Source organism: Zingiber officinale, chromosome 8B, assembly GCF_018446385.1.
Source record: "Zingiber officinale cultivar Zhangliang chromosome 8B, Zo_v1.1, whole genome shotgun sequence".
Classification (NCBI taxonomy): domain Eukaryota; kingdom Viridiplantae; phylum Streptophyta; class Magnoliopsida; order Zingiberales; family Zingiberaceae; genus Zingiber; species Zingiber officinale.
In genome coordinates, this window is record NC_056001.1 from 39,132,481 (window position 1) to 39,158,125 (window position 25,645).

Genomic DNA, 25,645 nt, shown 5'->3' on the forward strand with positions numbered 1-25,645 from the left:
GTGCGTTTTGTCAGTAAGTAATAAAGCTTTGTAGAGTTTAATTCGAGATGAATAAGAACATTTTTTTATATATTATTAAAACTGGTATTTAATTTTTATTACATTTTAAAATTAATTTGTCTTCATCATTTTAATTATTTTATCAAACAATTTGGCTATTAAAGTTAATTTATTCTATATCAACAATTAAGAGATATAACGATGATAAATTATATCTAATATTTAAGTAACATTTATAAAATAGTTTTTGCTTATGCTATTTGATTTATATCTAATATGTAAAATTTTCTTAAAGACAAACAAAAAAAAAAAGCTTATACCATAATTGTTTATTAATTTATTGGTTACTACTTGCTAGAGTTTCACTGATTCAAAATTTAAAATTCAAAATTCCCCCTAAAACCTAACGTCCGTTACACACGCGTCTCCCGAAGAAGCACTGCAGGAGTGCAGGGTCCTCCTTCCGTCTGCGTCCGTTAACTTCCTCCCCGATCTATTTAAAGAGAGAGATAGAAGTCCTGACCTATTTCTCCTCTCCGCCGCTCCTCTTTCGCTCTACTTCTTATTCCTTCTCGTGGGTCGTGATCCTTCTTCCCTGCGCTCGTCGAGTTCAAGATGAGGGAGATCCTGCACATCCAGGGCGGGCAATGCGGGAACCAGATCGGCGCCAAGTTCTGGGAGGTGGTGTGCGCGGAACATGGGATCGACGCCACCGGCCGCTACGGCGGCGACACCGACATCCAGCTGGAGAGGGTGGACGTGTACTACAACGAGGCCAGCGGCGGCCGCTACGTTCCGCGCGCTGTGCTCATGGATCTGGAGCCCGGCACCATGGACAGCATTCGTTCGGGGCCCTATGGCCAGATCTTCCGCCCTGACAACTTCGTCTTCGGCCAATCGGGCGCCGGGAACAACTGGGCCAAGGGGCATTACACAGAGGGAGCGGAGCTCATTGATGCTGTACTCGACGTTGTCAGGAAGGAGGCCGAGAACTGCGACTGCCTTCAGGGTCCGATGTCCCTCACTTTCCCCTTTTTACCTTTTCATTTTTGCTATTATTCTACTTAGATCTATTTGCTCATCGTTTTAAGGTTCATTCTCCCATCTATGCTTATTAATGATCCTTTCGCCTTTTTTCATTACATTGTTGATATGTGTTCGAAATTTCACTTTTTATTTGTGCTTATGCGATTTGATTTATCTGGTGCACGATTTATTCTATAACTTGTTTTTGAGAGAGTGCCATGATTCATTAGGCCTAACACTCCATTTTTCATCAATCAGATTCCTGATTTGTCATTAATTTAGCAGATCTACATTTCTTATTTAATCTGTTCATATCTACAATTTCTTATTTGAAGATGCATTCCTTTTTTTATGTCCTTATAAAATTGATGATACAGGAAAACCACAGAAATAAGAATTAGCGGGTGTAATATTTCTTCTCTTTAAACTCATCAGGATTCCAGGTTTGCCATTCACTCGGTGGTGGAACTGGTTCTGGCATGGGGACGCTTTTGATATCTAAGATCAGGGAAGAATACCCAGATCGCATGATGATGACATTCTCTGTCTTTCCATCACCAAAAGTATCTGATACAGTTGTTGAGCCCTACAATGCCACACTCTCCGTTCATCAGCTTGTTGAGAATGCTGATGAATGCATGGTGCTGGATAATGAAGCTCTTTATGACATTTGCTTCCGTACCCTCAAGCTCACGACCCCTAGTTGTAAGTGTTCACATCTTGAATATTTGTCTGCTTCTGTGATTTAGTAACTTGCATTTTTAATTTGTTATTTGATTTTCAGTCGGCGATCTGAATCATCTGATATCGGCCACCATGAGTGGGGTTACTTGCTGTCTCCGTTTTCCCGGGCAACTCAATTCCGACCTCCGAAAGCTTGCAGTCAATCTCATCCCTTTCCCTCGTCTTCACTTCTTCATGGTTGGATTTGCTCCTCTCACCTCTCGTGGATCTCAGCAGTACCGAGCTCTCACTGTTCCTGAGCTCACTCAGCAGATGTGGGATGCCAAGAACATGATGTGCGCTGCTGATCCTCGCCATGGGCGTTATCTGACTGCATCAGCAATGTTCCGTGGCAAGATGAGCACCAAAGAGGTCGACGAGCAGATCCTTAATGTACAGAACAAGAACTCATCTTACTTCGTGGAGTGGATTCCAAACAATGTGAAATCTACCGTCTGTGACATACCTCCCACCGGACTAAAGATGTCATCGACCTTTATCGGAAACTCAACTTCAATCCAGGAGATGTTTCACCGCGTCAGCGAGCAATTTACTGCCATGTTCCGGAGGAAGGCATTCTTGCACTGGTACACCGGAGAGGGAATGGATGAGATGGAATTCACCGAGGCAGAAAGTAACATGAATGATCTGGTCGCTGAGTACCAACAATACCAGGATGCAACCGCGGATGATGTTGAATACGAAGACGAAGAAGGTGAATATCAAGAGGAGGCTTGATAATCCCTCGTTAGGATCCGTTGCCATCTCATTTACTTCGTTCTATAAACTGAACAATGCCAACGGTGGTCATTCTCTTTTGTAGTTTGAACTTATGGACTATTGTCTGAATGTTCTCGTCGATGGTTCTGGACTGTTTTCTGGAGTTAATTGTCTTTTTTGGCTTCCAACTGGGTTGTGCATGCTGGTAAGCTACGTTATATTTATAGATCACGTAACTATAAATTTTGAGTTTTGATTTTTAAAATAGTTTTATTCTAATAGAAATCCTTTGATCAAATAAATTCTTAAGACAGTAGTTAAAGCAAAGTGCCTAAATAAAATATTCAAAATTCTTACTCAAAACTCTGAAATGATTCTTTGTTCCAATTTAAAATAGAGTATTTGTGGTTTAGGGTATATATAATAAGTAGGGTATATAAATTTTAACGAATATGAAAAAGAAATTTACATCAAAAGTTTTCAAGTATTTGTGGCGTTTGATTGAAGGATGGTAATGGGTTCTATATACTCTTCATAGATATTGATTTGAATATTTTTTATAATAACAATTTTTTCTTATTTAAATACCATCATTTAATGAAAATATATAAAAATTAATATCATATATATATATATATATAATCAAATATTCAAGTCGAATATAAAATATTAATAGTTTCTTTATATTTTCGGCAATCAAATTCTCTATTAAATTCAGAAGTAATTATCATTTTGAATTGACATGAAATTCCTTCGGACAAGTGTTTAGCATGAATATTATATTAATTAAATTGAATATAAAATGTGCATGGGTGTGGAAGGAGCTGATGTGTTAAAGGAGCGGAATCGTCTATCTTTAATTGAATCGTAAGATGTAAATATATGATAAAAAAAAAAAATCAAACATTAGAGGATTATATTTATTTCACCTCCTATAACTCAATTTCTTTTTTGAAAAAATGAACCAAATATTTTTCATTTTAAAATAGTTTAACGGCTTTAGTAAAAACTACAACAGGTAGGCAGATAAATATTTTTTTATTATTATTAAACTTCATTCGATGTTCGATTTTTTTTTTTTTTGATACTTATAACTTTTCATTCAATAATAAAATAATTTATAAATCAAACTAACTTAAATCCTAATAACTTAATTTAAGAATAATTTTTTCCATAACTTTATTTTAATACATTAAAATATAATAATGTATTGACTTTTTTCAATCTCAAATTGTCCATAAAACTTTAAAAAGAAAAATTATATATAAATTTTATGTATTAGATTACCATTTAACCTAAATTATAAGAACAATATAACTAATCCAACTTGATAAGAGACATAAGCTTAATAAGATTTTTAATAAATCAATTTAAACTAGATAAAAAAAACAAACAAGCTTCACAACCGTCAAATTCATCTTGGCTTATTTACATCCTTACATATATAACCCAAGGATCACATAATAAAAAATTGATAAGAAATTGATAAGCTTTCTCTCATACAAACTCAACAAATATGAAGTCCTCATTCCTGCAAATGTTCGTGTAAAGCGTATGAAATTAAACGAACCGATATATTTTGAATAGAAAGGAAAAAATAAATAGATCATACACGATGCGATACACTCAATGCTGAAGAGAAAAAGGAGATCCAATTGGAGCCATGAGCCCGAGGTATCGCATTATCCTTAGACGCCGCACTTTTCGCTTTGATGTTGGCATGCGTGACATCTCCTGAAATGGATCGAAGCATTGATAAAAATGACAGGGATGGTAATTTTGACAAGAAATCACAAATAAGTTAGGATGATGCTCCTAGTAGATTCTGGCTTACATCGAAATGAACCTTTACTTTTCTTTTCCTTTGGCCTCTCCCTTCTACGTCCAAGCTATTGGATGTTTTACGCGAAGACTGCCAAGTGTCTAATAATCAAATTTGCAAACAAATGAATTAGCAACAAACTTGGCACAGGAAAAAGATGGAAATTTGCTAGATCAGTTTTGATATGAACACGAAAACTGTACCACATTTCTCAGGTTGATATGAAATCTTTGCGCCATTTAAATGCCTATTGGGGCTTGCTTTGGGACTCAAATGGGCACGTTTGGATAGTGCCTGCATAAATGACGATAAATTTTAGGGGAAATCAAGATGGGTTATGCAAACTGAGTCAAGGACATATAACAACCTGCTTAAGAGCATCTTGAAATGTCTGCAAGGGATTTTTGCTTCTTTCTTCAAAGCACTGAACAAAATAGACATTGGAGTTTGCTTGTGAACAAAACTATTTGTAGTAAAACTTGTGCTTGATCTTTCGACACAAAGCATAAGCCATAAGAAGAAAATTTTGGAAACCTTTGGTTGGTAATGCTATAATCAAGCAGCTATCTGGTTCATGTTAGTCCTAGGGATAATCGATTTATATGTAAAAAGATTCATAAGAGCAAAAAAATATATATTTGAAGAGTCGGTGGAGGGAGGTCATTGAATCAGTATTGTGGCTTTTGAAACCTTAATATTGGTGGAAGTCATTAAGCAGTTGAAAAGCCAAGAAAGAATAATATGATACTCGGTAATTTTACACAATCAGTCTGTTATGTTAATAATTGCAACCAGCATCACGTCAATACGAGTGATTGTGCAAGTTGCTGGGTAGGTAATAATATCAGTAGGTAATTGTAAAATAAGAATTATCTGATAAATTATTTAAAAACTATTGTTATTAATAAATATTATACAATATACTAATACATTCTTCACTAAGTCAAATTTATTATATAACAATTACATTGTTTTAATTCTGTAACTACTGAAAGTAGTAACACATGCCAACAATCAATAATACAATATTAATTAGCTAACACCCCAAATAATTCAATAATCTAAGAGCATCCACAGTGGGAGCTCTTTCACTGTGAGATGGCATGCTAGAAAAACCTCCGTCCCATAGTGGAGGGAGGTTTTTTAGTTTAATGGAAGAAGCAGCTCCGAAGTTACGGAGCCGCTTCTTCCACTTTTTTTATTTTTTTAATTAAAAATATTTCTTTAATATTTGTTTAAAAAAATACAAACAGCTAATTTTTATCAACCGTTGTACGATGTATGCCGTTGAACAACGGCTATAAATTTAATTTTTTAATTTTTAAAACAATCTATAAATATATGATCGATTTCATTTTTTTCATTCATTTCATTGTTATCGATATGGATGAAAATCTCAATACTTCGTTTACAAATCTTTTGAATTCTTCAAATACGGAAAAAAATGCATCTTCTCAAAATACTCGCATTCCTCCAAATATCCAATATCCTCATATTTTCTCTAAGACACAATATCCTCCAAATTTTCAAAATATTTCATACATTCCACAATATCCTCTAAATTTCCCAAATTCCCAAAGTTGTCAAACTTTTTTGACGAATCCAAGTAATGCTCTCCAGCTCCATTTGGTATGTATCCACCCCAAGATTAGTCAGCCATGGATAGCCAAAATGGGATGCCTTATCCTTACGTATTTTCTCCTACTCAACCACCAATCATACTTTCGAATGAATCAAAAAGGGCAACTATTGATCCATCTATCAGCGACAAAGAATCTCTAACACTATCATCTGTTCCAGCAACTCAGTTACCACCACACTCGTCACAAGAAAAGCGTGAAGTTGAAATGGAAAAAAATGAATCGAAACGAAAATTTTGACCTCTCGATGAACACGTGGTCCTTGCGAAGTCATGGACAACTATCAGCACCGATGCAATCATTGGTAATGACCAAAAGGATCAAGCTTTTTGGAAAAGTATAGATGATTACTACAACAAGCATCGCCCCACTGGATCTATGACGAGAAGCTATCAGCAGCTAAAATCACATTATTATAGGTTTGCACCGATGGTTAATGAATTTTCTACAACCTATAGTAAGTTTTATACTAATCGTCAAAGCGGTTGGAGTGACAAGAATATGTTGGAGAATGCACTGAATATGTGAAAAAACCAACAACAATAACAAGGATTTTAAGTATATGTACGTATGGAGGGTTCTCAAAGAGTATAAGAAACATACTCCACAATCAGTTGCTCATTCCTCTAACAAGAAGGCAAGGACATCCGAATTAAGGGGAAACACTTCATCATCGAATCCAGATACGAGTGTTGATTTGAATAACTCTTAAGTCCGCATTCGTCCGATAAGGCAAAAGGCAGCGAAGAGAAAGGGCAAATCTAAAGCTAGACAAGACGACACAATGGAACATAGCATCGACAAAGAATGACAAGATATTAAAGAATATCAAATACAAAAAATGGCTTTGCGGGAAGCCGAGATCTTTCATAAGGATTATGAAATTCTTATGAAGGATACTAGTGAGATAACAGACAACTTTATTTACATGAGAAAATGCTTGAAAAAATTAAACAGAAACATGGTCTGATGTAGATGTGTTTAATTTTATTTTTATATATTAATAATTTATATCTTTTTATTTGATGTAGTGTAATATTATGTATTTTTTTTAATTATTAATGTTATTTCATGTTAGCAATTTATGAATTCAAATTTTATAAAAATTTAATGGTATATAATGTAAAATATGAAGGATAGAGAGAATTATATATAATAAAAAGTGTGGGACCCATGAAGGAGTTGTTGAAAGGTTTTTTGATAGTGGAAAGAGATAAAAGGTTTTTTACTTTCGATGTGCTGCAGATGTGGCAACGAAAAAACTCTCAATGGGCTCTAACCACTGTGGATGCCCTAATACTATTCTTAGTGTTGCTACTTAATAGTGCATCCTTACAAAAAGTAATTGCTTATCAGATGATTAGTTTAACAAATATTTGCAGGTCAAAGCCGCAATGTTGCCTTGAATTAAGAATTGGAATTCCAGTTATTTTCCAATTTGCTATGCAATCTTGTGCTCTAGAAGTTTTTTAAGTCTTTCCTCTTCTCCCATTCTTTCTTGCTACTGGTCTCTATAGCACTAAGTCCTAAGTTAGTAAAATTAGATAGTTCCCAAAGTCATAATGTAAAAGATCCGAACTTCAGTTGTCACTTACTGGTCTAATTCTATATCGACGCAAGTAATTCTTTTAAGTACCAACCTAAAATAAATAAAGATCCGTAAGTTTCAGAGTGGTGTCCAGGTAAATTCTACCTAACTGTCAGCTTTCATATACCCAAGTATGCTCAGAAGACTTGGGTTCCAATAAAGGATTAAACTGTCCTCCCTCTTTGGTGCCAATACACCAGGCAACATCAAGAGAAGAGCTGCAACTCTGTATGCGGTTGGAACCCAGAAGTTGGAAGACAACTGAAGACAGCAATAGAGCTTCAGCGTGTAACCTCAATGACCATAAGAACGAGTGAAGTTCTCCATGCAAACATGGATGGTTGAAGTGGAATCCTAGAAGACTGGTCATGGAGCATAAGATCATGTACACTAGGGCCTTGAATGTTGAGAAAGCTGGGTCAGACACCAAACATTAGATAACTTGTTTGCATGCTGCTTAATAAACGGATTTAGTTAGTCTTCTGATTGCAAAAGATATAACTAAATGAGTGGTCCAATAACAAGATGGTCATAAAATGCATCACACTTAAAATTAAGAGAAGTATTTTCAATCAAACCAAATGTTGAGGAATGACCCAAAATAGTTATCTCTCATCCAAGACTTGAAATATGACATCAGTTATAAAATGTCAGAGCTATTGATGCAAAATATGCACATTCTAAACAGGATGCATATGATAAAACAAGTTCTTTTTAGTTAAATTATCTTATTAGGAAAAAAAAAAGTTTATTTTTTTATGGTACAACAGAATATTTATGACCTAATAGCATCTAGGAAAATTTTAACGAGACTGAAATACTCACCTGATCAAACTGTGACACATCTCTATCTGGTTCCAGCCAGGAACTGTAGAAGAGAAGCTTATTCAAGTTTAGCAAAACAATGGTCAAGCTGATAGTTTCTAAACTTGGATAGCCTACTCCTGAAACTGTGTACTTACCGCTCTTCGCTCCCATAAAGCTGCACTAGAACATGGCCAGTAAGATTGTCCCTGGTAGATTCAATAGATTTGTCATCCATGATCTGGATAAATAAAAATTGATGAAAAAGTTAAAAATATTACCAATCCAGACTAAAAAAGGGAGAGGAAGGTTAATCTAGGTAATGGAAAATTTATTCAAACCTCAGCAGGCCACCATTCATGAACTGCAGTTTTAGCCCATACTACATTTCCTGGAGATAACCAACAATTTATTTTTCTTTCAGTTGAGCACAAGGATCCATCTGATGAAATAGGTGATTGTGCTGAAGAATGGGTACCAACACGATCATTTGAATTTGATCCAGTTTTACTGCATCAGATAAGACAATAATTGAATAAATGAAAAGAGGAACAGAGAAACATAATAAAACACAGAAGAAAACAATAATAGATATCATGTGTTAACTTGTAAGCAGTTGAAAGAAAGTCATCTTTAGCTGAGAAAAAAAATTAATGATGAAATCAAACTTATCAAAAGAACCAGTAATGAGGACAGACTTAGTACCAGCAACAATGTGCTAGTTTACCGAGGTAAAAATTGCAGTATTTTTGCAGAGAGAGAGAGAGAGAGAGATCTGTAACCCAATAAGATGAGCAAATGATACAATATCTTGGAATAAGTTAGCAAGTTACCCAACCAAAAGGGATACATGGTTTATTTGAAATAAAATTTTCCATTTGGAAAAAGAATAATTAAAAATGAGGGGATGCAATAGAAAATGAAATTAGAACTCATTTGGAGCTTTCACTAACTCCACAAATATAACATTAACAGGTGTTTACTCAGTATCTATGGAGAGAGGTTCATTTCTGGATCGAGGCTGCCAATCTGACATGGTACAGAAAGAATCACTGTTGCAGTTCAATAAGTCAGAAATTGAACCTGTAAAGCAAAATGAAAAGGTAATATCATTATCAACAATGAAAAGGTAACTATATTGTTAATTTATTCAAGGAAGCTGATATACGGCTGCACTTTATGTCATGCATGTAACAAACATAATTGCAAGTACAAATATTTGGTCTATAGTGTTTATGAGCATTGTTGGAATTAATTGACTTGAGCAACAAACTGAAAGTGAAATTCTACCTACAATAAAGATGATGTGAGATTGGAATGTCCAAAAGGAAGCCAGCTCGGTTCACTAAGAATAGGAAATTGGTGAGCTATTAAAAGCTTGTTTGTTAATTTGTTCAGAACTGTAAAATAGTTATGTTTTTGGCTAAATTTCTTATGTCATGTCTTAATTCTAACCAAATTAATCAAACCCAACCAATACCTTGATATATCCTTAATAAATCAAATTTGATTAGTCCTTCATTTCATTCAAAATTTGGTCAAATCTATATTAGATAGGAATCTAGACCTTAATGGATTAGGTACTAGTTACTTCAAACCCTAAGCCTACCTTAAAATTTTGAGTGAAAAATTCATTAACAATCACAGGTGGCGATGTAGTTCATGTGCTCAAACTGAAACCTTAACACAATTAATCAAAAATTAAATTTAAATCTTTCTCAAAATTTGATTACAAAATCAAATTTCAGATATTATTATTTGATTTAATTCGATTTCCACTTTCACGTAGTCTCTCCTAAAAATTCTTACATATATTGCTTCTTTTATTAAGTTTGGTCAAATATCATGCTTTGACCAGGATTTATTTTGTGGGCACTCATTCTAATTGGTCGCATAGTGATAATTTATAAAAGAAGTATTCACCTTGAATTTGATACCTTAAATTTGCAATGGTAACTTCTAAACTGATATGAAATTCATGTGGAAAGTTTCCATCATTTCCTTCCCCTGGCTTTCGACATTGATCTAGCTTCCATCTGTAGTAGTAAAAACCAGGGGTTTAAATATCTTGTTATCTAACCCAAAATTGGAATAGTTAGATTGGTTTCGGCCATGGATTGTACCCTGGCTTGGAATGAACCTTTAAACCTTGGTAAAACAACCTAACTCAAATCTACAGCAACTAAGTTGTGATTGATATACCAATTATCACTGGTTAATCTATAAAACTAATCAAATGTTCAAAGGTTAAGAAAGCAATATTGTTATTCTGAAATTAAAAAAAAAAGAAGTAATTTCAAATTTTGAAAGTGAAATAAAAGTTTCAGTTTTTTCTCAAAATGTTAATTTCATAGCTTTAAGGGTAAAGCATGTATGAGCCTGAAGTAGGTCACACATAATAATAATGCTGTGTGTGTATATATATATATATATATATTATTCTAAAGTTTGAACAACAAGAACTATCTATGTAATTCAACTACTTGGATCTCATGATTGAATCTTGTGTAAAGGTACATTGCTTTTAATGCCCAAGTCTTTTAACTCATTTTTAATTGTGTCTAGTCCTTTTTATCTCCGTTTATCCTGCAATCTTTCAACTCCAATTAATTTTATTTGTCTAAGACACGAGCCCATATAATTAATTTAGAGTAATTCTTTCACCCTTGACGTTCTCAGAATGAATGTTATCTGCATACAAATTTTATGACAAGAGCAAATCAATTGACATTCTATGTAAGCTAAACAGGTATAGGAAGCTTAATAAATGCAACCATCACACTCTAAGATACAATAGTTTGCAGATCAATGTGCATCTGGCCAAGAAAAATAGCATTCGTTTGCAAGAAAATTTTAACTTGGGAACAAATTGACGGCACACCTGTTCTACGCTACAGGGATCCAAACCTACATTGCATCATAGGCCAGTTAACTAATTCCAAGAAATTTTAGGTAAACGCAAACCCTATGATGGATTTTTTCAAGATCAGCTAAACTGGCTTTCAAAAAAGAAAATAATGCCGATATTAGGTCAGAGTCCTATTCAGCGATTCATCCGGACGCCTGCAGCATTCCTGAATTGACAAAAAGAGAGTTTTTCTCCAGAAATATTATCACGAAAGAAACGCAATGAAGGTTACTTCAAAGACCACAAAAAAAAAAACGAGAATCGTCTAATGAACCAAATATGATACAGGAAACGGTAGGGCAACAAACAGAGGACGGAGAAGGGCTAACCTGGGAGATTAGAGCGGACTCTGCGCGATCCTGGTTGCCGACGGCGTCTAGGAACTGCAGCAGAATCGAATACGAGGTGCGAGTCGTGCTCCATGGAAGAAGGACCACGGAGATGAACCCTTCGGCGATCGTGGGGAGAATCGGGAAACACCAGCGTTATTGTATCGGAGACTTGAAAAAACATTAGAGTTGGTAATAAATATATAACTGATTTGGCAATATATTTTTTTTAAAACAATATATGTACCTCACCCTTGCGCCCTCAATATTTTTTTTTTCTCATTTTGATTTTTTTATTTAAAATTATAATTTAATTCCTAAATTCTAAAAATAAAAAATCTAATTCACATTACCGGAAACTTACAAAAGATAAAATCTAATTAACATAAGTTAAAATAAAATAATAAAATAATATTACGTGGACCTCATGTCACAACGTTTTCCCACTTGAAAAAAAAAATAATTTGAATTTTTTTTTTATGTTTCATACTGTATTTCAATGTCATAATCATATGTAAAAAACATATAAGAAAAAAAGAAAATATTAGCTTATCAAAATATTCTTTTTTAAATGTAATTAAAATTGCACTAACTAAATTAAACTTATTTCAACTCAATTAAAAATACTTTTAATATCAATGTAATTGTAGTAACTTAGATCAAAATTATTATAATATAAAATTATTTTTTTATAATTTACTCAAAAATTATTACACTGATATATTAAATACATTTTTTTGCTTGATCAAAATCATCTTAATTCGGTAAAAAAATTGCGTAAATATTATTGTATCAATTTTCCCAAAAGCTATTATAACGCTTTAGATTAAAGTTCCTATAGACTTCATTTTTTTCCCTTAATCATTAAAAATATGAGAAAGGATGCTTTGATTTGATTCTTATCCCTAATTATTAATAATATGAGAAATGATTGTGATTTAAAACAAAATGATTAGACCAATTTTAATAATTTTATTAATTAATCGACTGTGCAAGTTTTATATTTCAAATTAAGGTTAGGAGTATTTGGGTAAAAGAATATTATACTTGGGTTTGTTTAGCTACTAAAACTATTATTTTGATTAATCTATCATAATTTTTTATTTTTAAAAAATATGTCACATAATTATAATTTTGTTTTGAGATTATTCTTTCGAGAGATTGTGATCCAATGGATAAAGAATATGCTACATTTGCTACAAAATTAATGATATAATAATATATTAATTCTATTTCATAGGCTTCATAAACTGATAGAGTTACATAACATAATCCTTGACTAAATCGTCGAACAGAAGAACAAAGAAGAATAGTTTGTGAAATGACAATTCCTCTCCTCCGCGAGAAGAACAAAAGGATTGAAGCATTTAGAAGACTTTAGCAATGTCCTTGACGAGGCCCGGATTGGCATGGCAAAAGGCTATAAACTCTTTGAAGTCGATATTGTCATCGCCATCGGTATCGATCTCGGCCATCACATGGTTCACATCGTCGGCATTGGTGGAGCCCAAGGTGCGAAGAACTTCGGCGAGCTCGGTCAGTGAGATTTTCCCATCTCCATCAGTGTCGAAGCGCTGGAAGATCCTCTCCATCTCGGGTGTCACCTCGCCCATGCTTTCTCGTTTGAGCCTTAAGTGCAATTCGTTGGTAGTTTGCAAGGTTGTTCAGTTCTGTTGTCGCACACAGAGAGAGAAGAGAAAGAAACTCAACGAGAATGGAGCCGATAAATAGAGAATCACAGGAGTTAATTAGTGGAATGTCCTAAAGGGCGGAGTATTAGTGGTGAAGGTTTAATTCTTTTTCCTATATTCATGTCGATCAAATTAATGGACAGAAATGATCATAAAAAAAATAAAAAACAATTTCTAAAATGTAGGTACACATGTAAAGTCTCGCATTCAAATTATTGTGTTTTATTTTTATAATTAATGATGTGAAATATTGGACTATTAATATGCTCATTAAAGATTTCAAGTTGTGCTTTGTTTTATATGTTAACTTATATTATATTACGTTTAATTTAATCCTAAAATTAAATAAACACATTTTTTTTAGAAAATAAAGAGGACAAGAAATATTCATAAATTATGCATATAATGACATTACTATTAATTAAGCTTTGTGCCTTGAGCTTCTCGAATGAGAATGCAGTGTTTAGGAGAAGAGTTTGTTTATCTTGTCAAACCGATTGGACAAACTACTATAATTTGCTTTATAAATAAATAGTCGACTAATGTGCTATCTATTTGACAAAACTGTAGGAAAATTTGAGAATCTTGTGTGTCCTTGATAATTCGGTTATTACAAGGAACTAATCTGGGAGATGCAAACTATCAGAATTGAGAGGAACAGAATCAAGAACTGGCAGGGGAACAGGATGCAAACCTCAGGCCCTGTTCTCCGCTACATTCATGCTAATACAGCATCCACTTACCAATGTCATCTCGAAAAACCGGTGAATTTCTTCTTAAAAAGGAGAAGCTGTAAGGTTTGGAGGAGATGCGACTGCAGGGGGAGTTCCACTCTGCAGATTTCCTCGCCTCTGACATTATGGGTATGGTCGGAATGTGCCTCAGCCTTATGTTCAAGGAATTGAATAGCATTCGCCCATTTGATTCATCGGTGGCTTTGATATTGTTCTCCTTGACTCCGTGAGATTGGCTAGTTTTTGCGATATGCTTCGGCAAGTTGCTATTGGTGGATGGTAAACCTGAGGGTGGGCGACGTATTTGAGCTGATGGTTTCATGGAATCAAGACGACGGAGTATCCAGTTGCCCAGATTTCTACCAACCTCTATGTCCCTTTGCTGTATGTTTTTGTGAACTGTGACTGCCACATCGAAGACCTTGCGCGTGCGCCTGGATGAACAAGAAGAGGAGTTTGAACAAACAAAATTGAATAAAAGGATTTTTCTAAGAAGAACACTTATCATAGGGCAGATGATGAGTTAGATAATCCAGAAGAGGCTTCATAAACACTAATAAATTTCAAGAACTTGAATCCTGAATCAGATGGAAGGTACTAAATTGCATGGAAATGGAGAAATTTTATGTCTTTAAGATGTTTTCAACAAATTCGCCAATGTTCCAGTATGCTATCGAAATAGAGTATATCAACATAAATGTTGGCAATCACACAGGCATAAACAGATTTACCAAAATGAGTTGTTCATAGGTATAATCATACGATTGAAAGATTCGGAACAATGGTATTAGGAAGTTTTGCCCTCGGCAGATCCAGAAAGCTAAATGTCATGTGTCCGAATAGGAAATTTGGATTCCAAAGCAATCATTTTTAATCACTAAACAAAATATATCCTAGTGGAAACTGAAGGCACACATAAGATGCAATTGTAAAACAAAATAAGAAAAGCTCTGATAAATGGCGTATACAGTGCCATACAACGAGAATAATGTAGTGAGCTACTAGATTTCCAAAGAAAGATGCAATTAGAAGACTAGGCTTTTCACAACAAAAATAAATGTTGATAATAAACTAAGGAATGAATATTTGAAACTGACAGGAGCATCTGGAGTGTTTGGTTGTTATAAAATTATATGATCATCATGTTTCTTAGAATTATAATGAATAATGTAGCATACATGAGAAGGGGTTACTAAAAAGATTAAAGTTGTACTACTATTTGAGAGTGATAAGGTATTGCTCTAATATATGATAAAAAAGAGAGAATTGATTTAGATGGTAGGAGCATGTTGAAATCAACCAACAGATTTCATAGTTAGAAGAGTTACCAAAAAGTTTTCTAAAAAGTATATATAAATAATATGATTGATCTGAACAGTTTTTGCAATAGTATATCTTGCATGCAGTTCAACAAAAACATGTGATAATATCTTCTCAGTAAAATCTATATATATAGATAGACAGTCAAATATGAAGTCATTTTTACTTTCAAACATTAAATAATGCACAAGAATAAAGCAAGAACATACAGACAATAAAAAATGAAAAGCTAATATCCCATAATAAATAATGCTACCTCTAAATAACAGTTAGTTGACAGAGGGGATGATAATACACAAATATTCCCTACCTCCCACCTAGTCACAATTCATGACCAACACCACCTATTCAGGCTGACTATCAAGGTTTAGTAGTTGCGCACATGACTTCTCCTGGTTACAAAGCCTCCTAGTCATGCACATAAGCACTTGCAAGATTGCCTACACATGCCTCAAACTCAGTCGTACAGCACAATGAGACTACACCTGATTGTTGAGCTTCCATTTCGGATTCCTCCGCAACCAAGCAATCTGCCTTGTAGGAAAGCTTCCAATTCACTCATTCCATAGTTAAATTTCAAGAAGTAAGTGAACCAAGTGCAAATAAGACCAACCATTAAATAGAGAATGCACGTGCCAAAAAAAACTGACAAAATTAATGTGTCAAATTATCAATGTTCTTTAGGAAGACAAATATATTTAAGAATGGTATTACACTTGAATTCCTTATATTATTCATTAGATAGAAATAGTATTGATGCTTGACGAAATCACCAAAGTGGAAAGGTAAGTAGCAACATATATGGGTGAGGAATTAAATTTATTTGTCAAACCAAAAATATTTTATTGAACCAACTTGGAACTGCTCAAGAATGTCCTTGAAGTGTCAATGCCACATCTAGATAATCAGATTTGATTTGATTTTTAAAGTAGATACCCCACTTATAATAGTCAAACTTAATAATGATATGAAGGATGGCATATACTTGGAATCCTGGAATCAAGTCAAAAGGGCTTCACCATCCAACTACTTCTTCGCCGTGTGCAAATGGTTTTTCAGTCTAATTCTATTCAAAAAAAATTGTTGCATTAAATAACTTCAAAATGTTGTCTCATTTTTATTCATAACTTCCATAGGAATCTCTCGAAATGGAAAAGATGAAAAAATTATCCACCACCCTCAGAACCATGAAACAGAGTTGATTTTGATAATAAGCTAAAATACTGTCACCAAACACACAAGTGTGACTATCTAAGGTTGAGCCATCAAACATTTCTTAATTCAAAGCCATGAACTTCAGCAAGTGAAATTAAGCAGCCATCCAAACGTGACATGAGATTAAGTTGAAATCATCTATGCAGAGAAATAACTTCTGAATACAGAATGATTTATCCTTCGAAAAATAAATCAAATAACCCAGCGGGCAACCCTCTTCATCACCGTTATTCACCTTTGCTTCATTTGTACTTTGCAATTAACAAAACAACTGGTTGGATGCTATATGATTCAAATTCCAAGTTCACAAAGAACGACATACAAAAATAAATATGCAACCGTTAAACTTGGGCTCATTCTCAAAGTTGATGTTGCCGGATTCCTCATCAACTCCAACCATCCAAATCAAAATAAGCCTGTTGCCATTTTTTAAGAAAAATAATAATAATATTCTCAGTGCGGTGCGATAAAAGCAACCCTCTCTAGTGCCTATACACTCCGACATAAGAACAAACAATCTCGCAAAAACTACATTCAAACAACTAACCAGCAATTAGATGTAACATTATGCATATCATATAGTTTGACATGGAGATGCATCAACAATTGATTCTCATCGGATCAAGCGACGTCTACAGCAAAAGCAGGGTATCAACGAATCCCATTTGATAGCACTTAGCCGTTTGGCTTCAATACCATGTCATCCAAACCAGAAACACGTTGAAGGAGAAGGAGAAGGAGAATGAGAAGCATAAAAAGGGGCACCTGTGAATGAATTGCCGGATCCTGGGGTGATTGGGGCCGACGAGGCGTCGTTGGAGCCGGAGAGCGAGGCGGTAGGTCCGCTTGAGGCCCAAGAAGTAGGCGGTGATCGCCGTGAGCTCCCACAAGACCATCTGCCCTTTCGGTCTTTGCTCTACGGCGGCGAATGAGCTCGCTAGAAGCCTAGAACATTCTTCACTTCCGTTGATATATCGTCTGTTAACAAATTACCATAACGTTTCGTCGTTGGTATCTTGACGCTTTCGACTCCGTTATAATTATCGATAAAAAAATTGGCATGAAAAAGTGAAATGCATAAGGCCCAAACCTGTAGGCCCGTCAAGTCAAAATTTTTATATTTATTTTTTTTAAAAAAAATGGAAAATTTCGAAATGGTTCAAACTTCAAATTCGAGTTCGTTTTAAGTTGTTTAAACTTTAATTTGAACATATGATTATGATTATTATTATTATTTAATAATTTCAACTCAAATTCAACTAAATTCAATCATTTCGAATAAAAATTAAATATTTTTTCGAAACTATTAAAAAAAAAGCTCACGAGCTGACCCTATTCGTTTGCCCCCTGGCCCGAATCAATTTCAGTCGTTCACGTTTGGACGGTCAAGATTGATATCGCCGGAATCGCATGTCGGCAAGAACTCTCTTCACACCAGGGCAGGCGGCCTACAGCGTCGCCAGCGGCGCCCTGCTGCTTGTTGGTAGCGCCCAAGCAGTGTTGCTTCCGACGTGGGCCTGGAGCCCTGGACGTCACCCCCCCCCCCCCCCCCCTTCCAAGTAAACGAGGGGTAACGAGAGCGGATGAACTGACGGTTGACAGGAAGCCACAGCTCACGCCCTGTCGTCTGTCGTCCTGTCCGTTGCCGCAAGTGCCCAACTTGAGCTAAAGAAAGCCATTACTTTTACGCTTCTGATAAGAGAATTCACTGGCTGTCAATGGCCGTGGCAGTATATTAATGTACCCAATCCATGTGATACTTCATAGGACTCTGCATTGAAGTGAGAGACAGAGAGAGCTCAAATGGCTCATGTCAGTGTCTTGTCGATCCTGCTCATGGTTGCCTGCGTATCCGCGTCGGCCGGAGCCACCTCCGTCGACGTCTCTCCCACCGACTTCGTTCGCTCCTCCTGCGGTGCGACGCGGTACCGCGACCTCTGCTTCCGGTGCCTTGCACCCTACGCGGCGGCGGTCCGGCGCGACCCACGCCGGCTGGCCCGCGCCGCGATGTCCGTCAGCGCCGACCGGGCACGATCGGCCTCCGCCTTCGTCTCCCAGGCGGTGGCGCGGGCCAAGTGGAACGGCCCCAGGGACGCCGGCGCTGTCCGCGACTGCCTCGAGAACATGGCCGACAGCGTCGACCGGCTCCGGCAGTCGGCGAAGGAGCTCGACCGGGCGGGCCGGAGTGGGGACCGGGCGGCGTCGGACTTCGCCATGCACATGGGCAACGTTCGTGCCTGGTGCAGCGCCGCCCTGACTGACGAGAACACGTGCCTGGACAGCCTGTCGGATCGCTGCTCCAGCTCCGTCCGGGCCGCTGTGCGGCCCAAGGTGGTGGAGGTCGCGCAGGTCACCAGCAACGCGCTGGCGCTCGTCAACCGCCTCTGGCCCAACTAAAAAGCGACCAACTGGATCAGTTCGGCTGCTGCTGTCCCAACTACGCTGTACGGCACCGCCGGACCTACAGACGCCGGCGACTGCTAATTTGCCTTAAACTAGATAATTAATTAAGCTCAACTATGTGATCTCTACGGTTGTAATGAATCGTCAGGAGAGTTCTTGAAGATTTCTTTCTGTTTGGAGGAAGAAAAAACGATATCACGGCAGTCCTGCAGTAGCTCGAATGCTCGACGATGAGGGAGTTTAGGGTTGGCCTTGGAAGGGGGGACAACCAATGTGGACGACTGTTGAGCGAGGAAGGTGGTGGGCCAATTCGCACCAGTGCTTGCCCTGCGCTATCATGTGCATGCTCAGTGCATTAATGGGGATCCGATCCTTTTTCTTCTCCTTCTTTCCCTTATTGCAGCAGGCTGCCAGTTAAGGTGGACCATGGAGAACACTGGAAGGCCAAAAAGATCTTAAAATATCTCATTATTTTCAAACTTTTACCATTTTATCGTCAATCAAGGACACCAATGATTGTTACGAAGGCACTTGATCCTCTTCGAAAGTTGAAAGGTTGGTTAGTTGGGAACGTGACCTGGTGGCTCTGGTATTGATTAGAAGAAGACATTGTGTTGTCTTATAACATCAGAAGTGTTAATATCTGGTCAAGAAAGGGATTCATAATTTGTATATGAAAAGAAGAACAGTAAAAAGACTGTAGTAATGAGTGCATTCAAATATGAAACATCGCATACTTTCATCCGTGGATAGAGATCCCCTTTTATAATATCACTGTAGTGTATGGGTATCCATCCTAAAGCATATGTACGTTTCCCAAAGCGTCCTAAGAAAAGATAAGTAAAAAAATATCTCTGACATCTTTTCTTAAACGAACATGTAAATCTCTATAATATGGCAGACTAAAAGCTTCTAAAGTACTATTTGTTTGCTGGACATTCTCTGTTATTAACGACACAAACATCCAAAAAGAGTACAGTAAGATATGTATCATGTATGTGAGTTATGTTGCGGGCCGACCGGAGACCACTCGGCCAGGACGCCATCAGCTCGGCCTACTGAATGGAGTTATCAGCTTATTCTTCACTTGACTTTACTGTTATCGAAGAGGCGTATTGCGTCCGATCAAACATAAGGTCTGATCGACTAGGGTGGTGGACTAGATAACTTAGTATTTAGCTCTTAACCTCGACTGCAAGTGCGGAGGACAGCCGCACAGTTTGGTCGGCCTTTCACGTCCGACCTGCTCTAGAGGCCCGCTCGGCCATCTACAGTCCGCAGTTATGTCGTTGACCTGACCCTACAACTTTGACAATTTGACTTTCATACCCTCTTTACTGCTTTGACCTACCTTTAGGAGATCCCACCTTTATCATCGTATCAGTACGGTATAAAATCCTAAACCTTAAATAATCCTGAAGGACACCAATGGTTGGGTTGAAGGCACTGTATAACATATCATAATCTTAAAACCCTAAACTTCGGCCATCAAGGGTGAGCTTTCGAGTTTTTGGTAGTGCAACTTAGCGAGCTACCTAAAGAGGATGCTCAGTCCTGAGTCTATGATCATGTTGAATCTCCTAGTCCCTGGAGTCAGAATGTGTGTCTTGGTTCGCAAGGATTCGAGCAAAAGGAGTGAAATTTATGAGCATTGTATAAAAAAAAATGCACACATTTTGGGGTGACTGCGAGGATCAAACAAAAGGCGTGAAATTTACGAGATTTAGGTTTAGGGTTTTACTCATCAGAGTTTAGGCGTGACTGCAAGGATTTGGATAAGATGTTTGTCTTTTTGGTTTTACACAAACTTATCATCTGTTTTTTATAAAAGAATTTCTTTAATGATTGCTCTTGTCCGAAAGCCGAGAAGACGGAAAGCTAAAGATGTGACAAGAAGTTCAACGCGACGAAGACTCTACGTGCTCTTGCAATACAAAAACATCAGCGTCGAGTCGGAAAGGGATTTCGGACGTTGACCCTCTGACACCCAAGTCAGTTTCAGACGATGTAGAGAATAACAAGAGTACTATAGTAAGAGAGCGTGTCGAATGATGAAGTTGCGTATGTCTTCGCCTGTAGATGGGAGCCCTCCTTTTATAGCGCCACTGTAGTATCTGTGCACACATCTCAAAGCGTGAGCAGGTTTTCCCAAGTGCCCTATGAAAAGACAAGCAAAAAAGTGTCCCTACACATTTTCTTAAGCAAGCATGTATATTTCTGATGTGACAAACTAGAAGGTTCTAAAGTACCATTTATACGTGGAACATGCTCCTTTGTCAGTGGCACATACCTCCAAAAGGATACGACCAGATACTTAGGTGGGTCCTGTTGTAGGTCGATCGGAGTCTGCTCGACCGGGGCACCCTGCTCGGCCGTGTCCCTCAGATTTGCCAATACATCTCCTTCCTTGCTTCTCAACTGTCATTGGTTACCTTCATCCGATTGACCGTGCCCCTTGATCAGCGAAACAAGCTCATTACAGATTGTTGTGTACTTCTTGACTCTGTTTGCCGACATTAGGCGAGCCATTCAGCACCCTTTCCTCGCCGATCAGCCTTCCCATTTGTCCGGTCGTCCAACCTAGCCGGTGGGCCGACCGGGCCCTTTGATCATTTTTTATCTCGACCTTCACGTCAGCCGATTTTTTTTACTTTGACCTACCATTGGTGGGACCCCGCTTCATCACCGCGATGAACTCATTACATGAGACATTCTTTTTCCAATTAAACTTCTCTTTGATAGTTGAGTTATTCGGAGAACAATCTTTAACAACAACTGCAAAGAATCGAACGCTAGAAACTGTGAATTTTCCACATATGAAAATAGTGGTTCATCTAAAAGGCTTAGCTTTGAGGTGGCCAAGTGACTTCTCTTAGTTTCTCCCAGAGGCTTCACGTAAAATGTGGACTAATCAATGAGCTGAACAGCTGCGATGGAAGGTATTTTTTCTCTTAATTTCTGAGTTAGCGCTACGCGCACCGTCATCACCCCAGCTGCCGGTCCGCTTAGTCGAACCTTGACGATGTAGTCACTGATTTGAACAAACTCTAGCAAGCCACCACCTGTGCCAGAGAGGTAAGGTCTAATCTCTGCAAGAACCTGAAATATCAATTGGAGATGCATCAGTTTCATGTCAATTATCTCAATGAACTCACAGAAAATGTGAAAATTGTGAACAGAAAAAAAATGGAAAAGGAAACAGTTCTATAACATATTAGAATTTATATACATATATATATATATATATGTGTGTATACATGTATAATCAGAGAAAATCCTCAATCAACAGAATGACATATATAGTTCATAAATTTTCAGTTTAGCAAATGATTATCTATGGAGATAGAATTGTTCTAACCTATCAGGGTGGAATAGATCATTGAAGTTGACAAATAGGAACAAAAACATCTTGTTAAAGTTTTATAGATCTACTGCAAATTTCACATGCAAAGCTAAAAACCTGCAGCCAGAATAGAATACTACTCTCACTCTATTTTTTTTTTTCAAAAAAAAACTTTTGATTGATAGAGGACTTACAACTTTAAAAAGCAAGATCAAAAGTCAAAATATTTAAGGATTAATTTCTGAAATTAATAAGACCCTTAGGCACAATCGCTGTGGGCTACTATATATCTTTGTATAAAAAAATCATGGAATTTATAAGTTAGCGTAAAGTAATTGTTTGAGATGTTAAATATACTTTAACTTCATAAACTTTTCAACCTTTTAATAGGTTGCGTTTTTCTATTGTTCCTTGGAGCATGATAAGTTTAGGGCTAAGCAAAACAAGAAAAATGTTAAAGTTTGAGCTGTTAGGGAGATCCTAGTTCATATATCAATAGTAGAAGTATTTGAAGCATCTTATTTAAAGTAGTAGAATCATATATTATCTACATAAATCTATGGTCTGAATATACCATCCAGAATCAAGAAAAAAAATCATCAACTGGAAACCTAGCCCAGTCGTTTGCAGTTGTCTTTACTATAAAAAGAAATGATGTTTTTTCCCAGTTATTCATTTTTACTATACACCAGAACTAATGATACCATTTTGGAAGAAATAATAGTGAAATAAAGTGCCATAATCTAAAACTAAGTTTGAAGAATCAATTCACCTTCTCAACACTCTCCTCATTGAGCTCTAGCCCAGTCTCAGTGTCTAGAATCTGGTCCACTGCTTGAATCTCAGGAATTTTATCCATCAGCCTGGTTTCTATCCCCATTTTTAGGGTCATTGTAGAGCTTGGGCAAGAACCACATGCTCCTTGCAGCTTCAGCACCACAACCAAGCCATCTATCTCATGCAAGGCCACATTCCCTCCATCTGCCATTAAACTTGGCCTGACCTCGTCCAGCACCAGCTCCACATTCTCTTCGGTTAATGGAAGAACACACACTGGCCCTGATATTGATGTATCACGTATAAGAACCATCTGATAGTTACAACAAGAAGTGTATTCTTTCAATGTATATATTTTGTCTCATTCATTCTCTGTTTTTTTCTTTGTTTTTAATTTGGTTTTGAGTTGCTCAATGGCCCACGTTTCCAACATGCAGATTGCATTTGGAAGTGACAAATGAAGTTACCTAAACTTTTTCTTACTAGAAAAGTAACATTAATGAAAACACAGTTTCTTCATGTATCATACTCAGAACCTACTTGCAGCATGAAAAAAATTGTCATTTTCTAAATTTCATCTCTATATTTTTGTTTGTCTTACTTTTGTTGTTTCGTTGATTAAATAGAAAGACCATTGTCCAAATTTGCAGATATTTAGGAGCAGTGATTCTAGTTGGTAGGTCAAAAACAATTAACCTTGCAACTTGCAAGTGACCCCGTACAATTACTTGGCCTAGCATAGCTCATTCAACTAGTTCTGCATAAAATGTAAGCCAAAGTCCTACAAGTTTAATATGCTCATGGCATGGAAAGATCCGAATAAGCCCATTAATGAGTCACAAGGCCAAACTCAAACATTGAGACACCGTTATCCAACAAAAGTAGAAGTCTTACTCATGTAAAATTCAACAATATATCTAAAATGGTGATTATACATTATACAGAATAAGTGAGAAATAGATAAGGATTAAGTATATTGGATTTTTTCTTATTGAACTTCACATGTGTAATAAGGCTTTTCTCGAAAAATATTAAAAATGTTAATTTGGGCACCAAAAAAGGTTATGCAGGTGAACCTATATAGCCAAATACCACTTGTTTATTTGTGGTTTGTAAATGGTATAATTACACTTGACTTAAATGCACAAATTTGAGAGTTGGATCGTGGAGTTAAACAAAGTCCTATCAAATTTTGTCAACCTATCTTATTATGTGAAACTTTTTGAAGGAGAAAATACACTTTTTGGTCATAACTTACTAATATAACTCTTTTGGCAAAAGAAAGGAAAAGAGATACTTTACTCCAGTGACAAAAGCGAGGTCATGTTCGTAGTGGATGTTTCTACAGGGAAGAATGGAGATTTCTATCATCAAGTGAATGTTCCTGGTGATTTTGGGCTTTTTCACTAAGATTTATGCTTGTATTGCTCTATTGGTATTGAGAAAAGAGTTTAAGGAGGCTGAGAGCTTTCTGATATACAGTTTGAGCAGTTCTTTTCCAAAATTTCTTTCAAATGTTGGCTCATATCCTATTTATGCTTGACTTCTCTTTATGGACGTGGGCTTAAGCTGATCAAAGTTATATCACTTCAAACTTTTTTCCTTGTGAGTGTGCGATTGTAACTTATTTTATTGGAGAATGGAGAAAACTGTTCTTAGCTGTCACAAAAGGTGTTTGATGTATCACTTTTATCTACATAGAGAGCAATTTGAGGTGGAAGATTAAGCCATCAAACTTACTGGGCTGATCCAATTAAAAGGTATTTGGATGTAAACAACCTGAACTTTTTATTTTCTTATATAAGAATCACAAACAAAATGCAAGAGTAAATTTATAGAATCAGAAGGAGAAATGGATGAAAATATTGAAGAATTAAATTGGAAAAGAAATCGAGATTCAAAATTACGTAAACAAAAGTATAAGAACTTAACTAAAGTGTAAAAACATCACGGACTAAAGAAATTTCTCCCATTTTGCAAATCCACATGACACTCAAATACCCCCCCAATCGGAACTACTTACCTCTTATTCTTCGGCCATGAATCGAGAGCCATCGGAATGGGCGAAACGCATCCACTCGTCGTTTCCACAAGGAACCCTGTCTTGACGACAGCAACGGAAGTTTCAGAGAGATTTCAAAACAGAAGGATATAGACCCACCCCAAAACCATACTTTGAAAGAAGAGATCGTCACCTTGAATGGGGAAATCCTCGAAGTCCATGAAAGCTCCGAGGAAGAGGAGCAGGGGCCACCAAATGCTGTTGTAGCTTTGGCGATTGAGCCGAGGGCTTGAGGATGCGCGTAGAGCATCCCCGCGAGAAGATTATCGCCACACTTGTTCTTTCTCTGGTGATTTGTTGAATGAGCCGATCAGTGTTGCGGGTGTTCTCGCGGTGAAGAGCAGGGAAGATGAAGAGAGCGATCGATGAGCTCCGGTTTGGCTGTTCATGGAGGTGGAAATGGGATTTTGCTCGAGTGGATAGTGCGCTGCTTGTAATTGGGGGATTGGATATTGCCACGTTGCAACTTGATTTAGTATTATTTTTAAAAAAGGGAAAAATACTGGGCTGTGAACGAGCCAAATAAATTTAATGCCGTTC

The 25,645-nt window shown here is 36.8% G+C and overlaps 6 protein-coding genes across 9 annotated transcripts; 2 read left to right on the forward strand and 4 right to left on the reverse strand.

Annotated features, from left to right (window-relative positions):
- Nucleotides 1–517: 517 nt before the first annotated feature.
- On the forward strand, nucleotides 518–2,657 carry LOC122014827 (tubulin beta chain-like). The gene is made up of 3 exons (XM_042571264.1): nucleotides 518–1,009; nucleotides 1,462–1,731; nucleotides 1,811–2,657. Exons 1-3 carry the CDS (start codon nucleotides 616–618, stop codon nucleotides 2,485–2,487), a joined length of 1,341 nt encoding a protein of 446 aa, XP_042427198.1. The 5' UTR covers nucleotides 518–615; the 3' UTR covers nucleotides 2,488–2,657.
- Nucleotides 2,658–3,973: 1,316 nt separating this feature from the next.
- Nucleotides 3,974–11,746, reverse strand: LOC122014828 (DNA (cytosine-5)-methyltransferase 3B-like). Of its 2 annotated transcripts, XM_042571265.1 has the most exons (10): nucleotides 11,561–11,746; nucleotides 9,307–9,406; nucleotides 8,665–8,833; nucleotides 8,482–8,564; nucleotides 8,345–8,387; nucleotides 4,659–4,715; nucleotides 4,495–4,585; nucleotides 4,304–4,392; nucleotides 4,082–4,203; nucleotides 3,974–4,000 (listed from the first exon to the last, which is right to left on the reverse strand). In XM_042571265.1, the coding sequence occupies exons 1-9, from the start codon at nucleotides 11,742–11,744 to the stop codon at nucleotides 4,096–4,098; spliced, it is 924 nt and encodes a 307-aa protein (XP_042427199.1). In that variant the 5' UTR covers nucleotides 11,745–11,746; the 3' UTR covers nucleotides 3,974–4,000; nucleotides 4,082–4,095. The 2 variants fall into 2 exon arrangements, with proteins under 2 accessions (XP_042427199.1, XP_042427200.1); XM_042571266.1 differs by having other exon boundaries at nucleotides 3,974–4,203.
- Nucleotides 11,747–12,905: 1,159 nt separating this feature from the next.
- On the reverse strand, nucleotides 12,906–13,182 carry LOC122017897 (polcalcin Phl p 7-like). The gene has a single exon (XM_042575613.1). The coding sequence runs from the start codon at nucleotides 13,171–13,173 to the stop codon at nucleotides 12,928–12,930; it is 246 nt and encodes an 81-aa protein (XP_042431547.1). The 5' UTR covers nucleotides 13,174–13,182; the 3' UTR covers nucleotides 12,906–12,927.
- Nucleotides 13,183–13,748: 566 nt separating this feature from the next.
- On the reverse strand, nucleotides 13,749–17,548 carry LOC122016220. Of its 2 annotated transcripts, XM_042573455.1 has the most exons (3): nucleotides 17,286–17,548; nucleotides 14,353–14,419; nucleotides 14,130–14,270 (listed from the first exon to the last, which is right to left on the reverse strand). In XM_042573455.1, exons 1-3 carry the CDS (start codon nucleotides 17,414–17,416, stop codon nucleotides 14,145–14,147), a joined length of 324 nt encoding a protein of 107 aa, XP_042429389.1. In that variant the 5' UTR covers nucleotides 17,417–17,548; the 3' UTR covers nucleotides 14,130–14,144. The 2 variants fall into 2 exon arrangements, with proteins under 2 accessions (XP_042429388.1, XP_042429389.1); XM_042573454.1 differs by having other exon boundaries at nucleotides 13,749–14,419; nucleotides 17,286–17,541.
- Nucleotides 17,549–18,228: 680 nt separating this feature from the next.
- LOC122016219 (pectinesterase inhibitor 9-like) lies at nucleotides 18,229–19,084 on the forward strand. Its single transcript, XM_042573453.1, has one exon. The coding sequence runs from the start codon at nucleotides 18,324–18,326 to the stop codon at nucleotides 18,915–18,917; it is 594 nt and encodes a 197-aa protein (XP_042429387.1). The 5' UTR covers nucleotides 18,229–18,323; the 3' UTR covers nucleotides 18,918–19,084.
- Nucleotides 19,085–21,637: 2,553 nt separating this feature from the next.
- On the reverse strand, nucleotides 21,638–25,518 carry LOC122017464 (nifU-like protein 3, chloroplastic). 2 transcript variants are annotated; one of them, XM_042575088.1, is made up of 4 exons: nucleotides 25,239–25,518; nucleotides 25,067–25,146; nucleotides 23,039–23,325; nucleotides 21,638–22,022 (listed from the first exon to the last, which is right to left on the reverse strand). In XM_042575088.1, exons 3-4 carry the CDS (start codon nucleotides 23,252–23,254, stop codon nucleotides 21,831–21,833), a joined length of 408 nt encoding a protein of 135 aa, XP_042431022.1. In that variant the 5' UTR covers nucleotides 23,255–23,325; nucleotides 25,067–25,146; nucleotides 25,239–25,518; the 3' UTR covers nucleotides 21,638–21,830. The 2 variants fall into 2 exon arrangements, with proteins under 2 accessions (XP_042431022.1, XP_042431021.1); XM_042575087.1 differs by having other exon boundaries at nucleotides 25,067–25,142; nucleotides 25,239–25,505.
- Between the last annotated feature and the right edge of the window lie 127 nt (nucleotides 25,519–25,645).

Excerpts from the sequence above, each read along its gene's own strand:
- LOC122014827 (XM_042571264.1), top strand. The coding sequence starts at position 616 with ATGAGGGAGATCCTGCACATCCAGGGCGGGCAATGCGGGAACCAGATC. Across the intron at positions 1,010-1,461 it reads GAACTGCGACTGCCTTCAGG|GATTCCAGGTTTGCCATTCA; the intron begins GTCCGATGTCCC and ends TAAACTCATCAG. Across the intron at positions 1,732-1,810 it reads CAAGCTCACGACCCCTAGTT|TCGGCGATCTGAATCATCTG; the intron begins GTAAGTGTTCAC and ends TTTGATTTTCAG.
- LOC122014828 (XM_042571265.1), bottom strand. The coding sequence starts at position 11,744 with ATGTTTTTTCAAGTCTCCGATACAATAACGCTGGTGTTTCCCGATTCT. Across the intron at positions 8,388-8,481 it reads CTTTATGGGAGCGAAGAGCG|TTCCTGGCTGGAACCAGATA; the intron begins GTAAGTACACAG and ends TCTCTTCTACAG. Across the intron at positions 4,586-4,658 it reads TTCAAGATGCTCTTAAGCAG|GCACTATCCAAACGTGCCCA; the intron begins GTTGTTATATGT and ends TCATTTATGCAG.
- LOC122017897 (XM_042575613.1), bottom strand. The coding sequence starts at position 13,173 with ATGGGCGAGGTGACACCCGAGATGGAGAGGATCTTCCAGCGCTTCGAC.
- LOC122016220 (XM_042573454.1), bottom strand. The coding sequence starts at position 17,416 with ATGGTCTTGTGGGAGCTCACGGCGATCACCGCCTACTTCTTGGGCCTC. Across the intron at positions 14,420-17,285 it reads ATCCGGCAATTCATTCACAG|GCGCACGCGCAAGGTCTTCG; the intron begins GTGCCCCTTTTT and ends TTGTTCATCCAG.
- LOC122016219 (XM_042573453.1), top strand. The coding sequence starts at position 18,324 with ATGGCTCATGTCAGTGTCTTGTCGATCCTGCTCATGGTTGCCTGCGTA.
- LOC122017464 (XM_042575087.1), bottom strand. The coding sequence starts at position 25,355 with ATGCTCTACGCGCATCCTCAAGCCCTCGGCTCAATCGCCAAAGCTACA. Across the intron at positions 25,143-25,238 it reads CGAGGATTTCCCCATTCAAG|GGTTCCTTGTGGAAACGACG; the intron begins GTGACGATCTCT and ends TCGTCAAGACAG. Across the intron at positions 23,326-25,066 it reads TCATGGCCGAAGAATAAGAG|GGCCAGTGTGTGTTCTTCCA; the intron begins GTAAGTAGTTCC and ends CATCAATATCAG.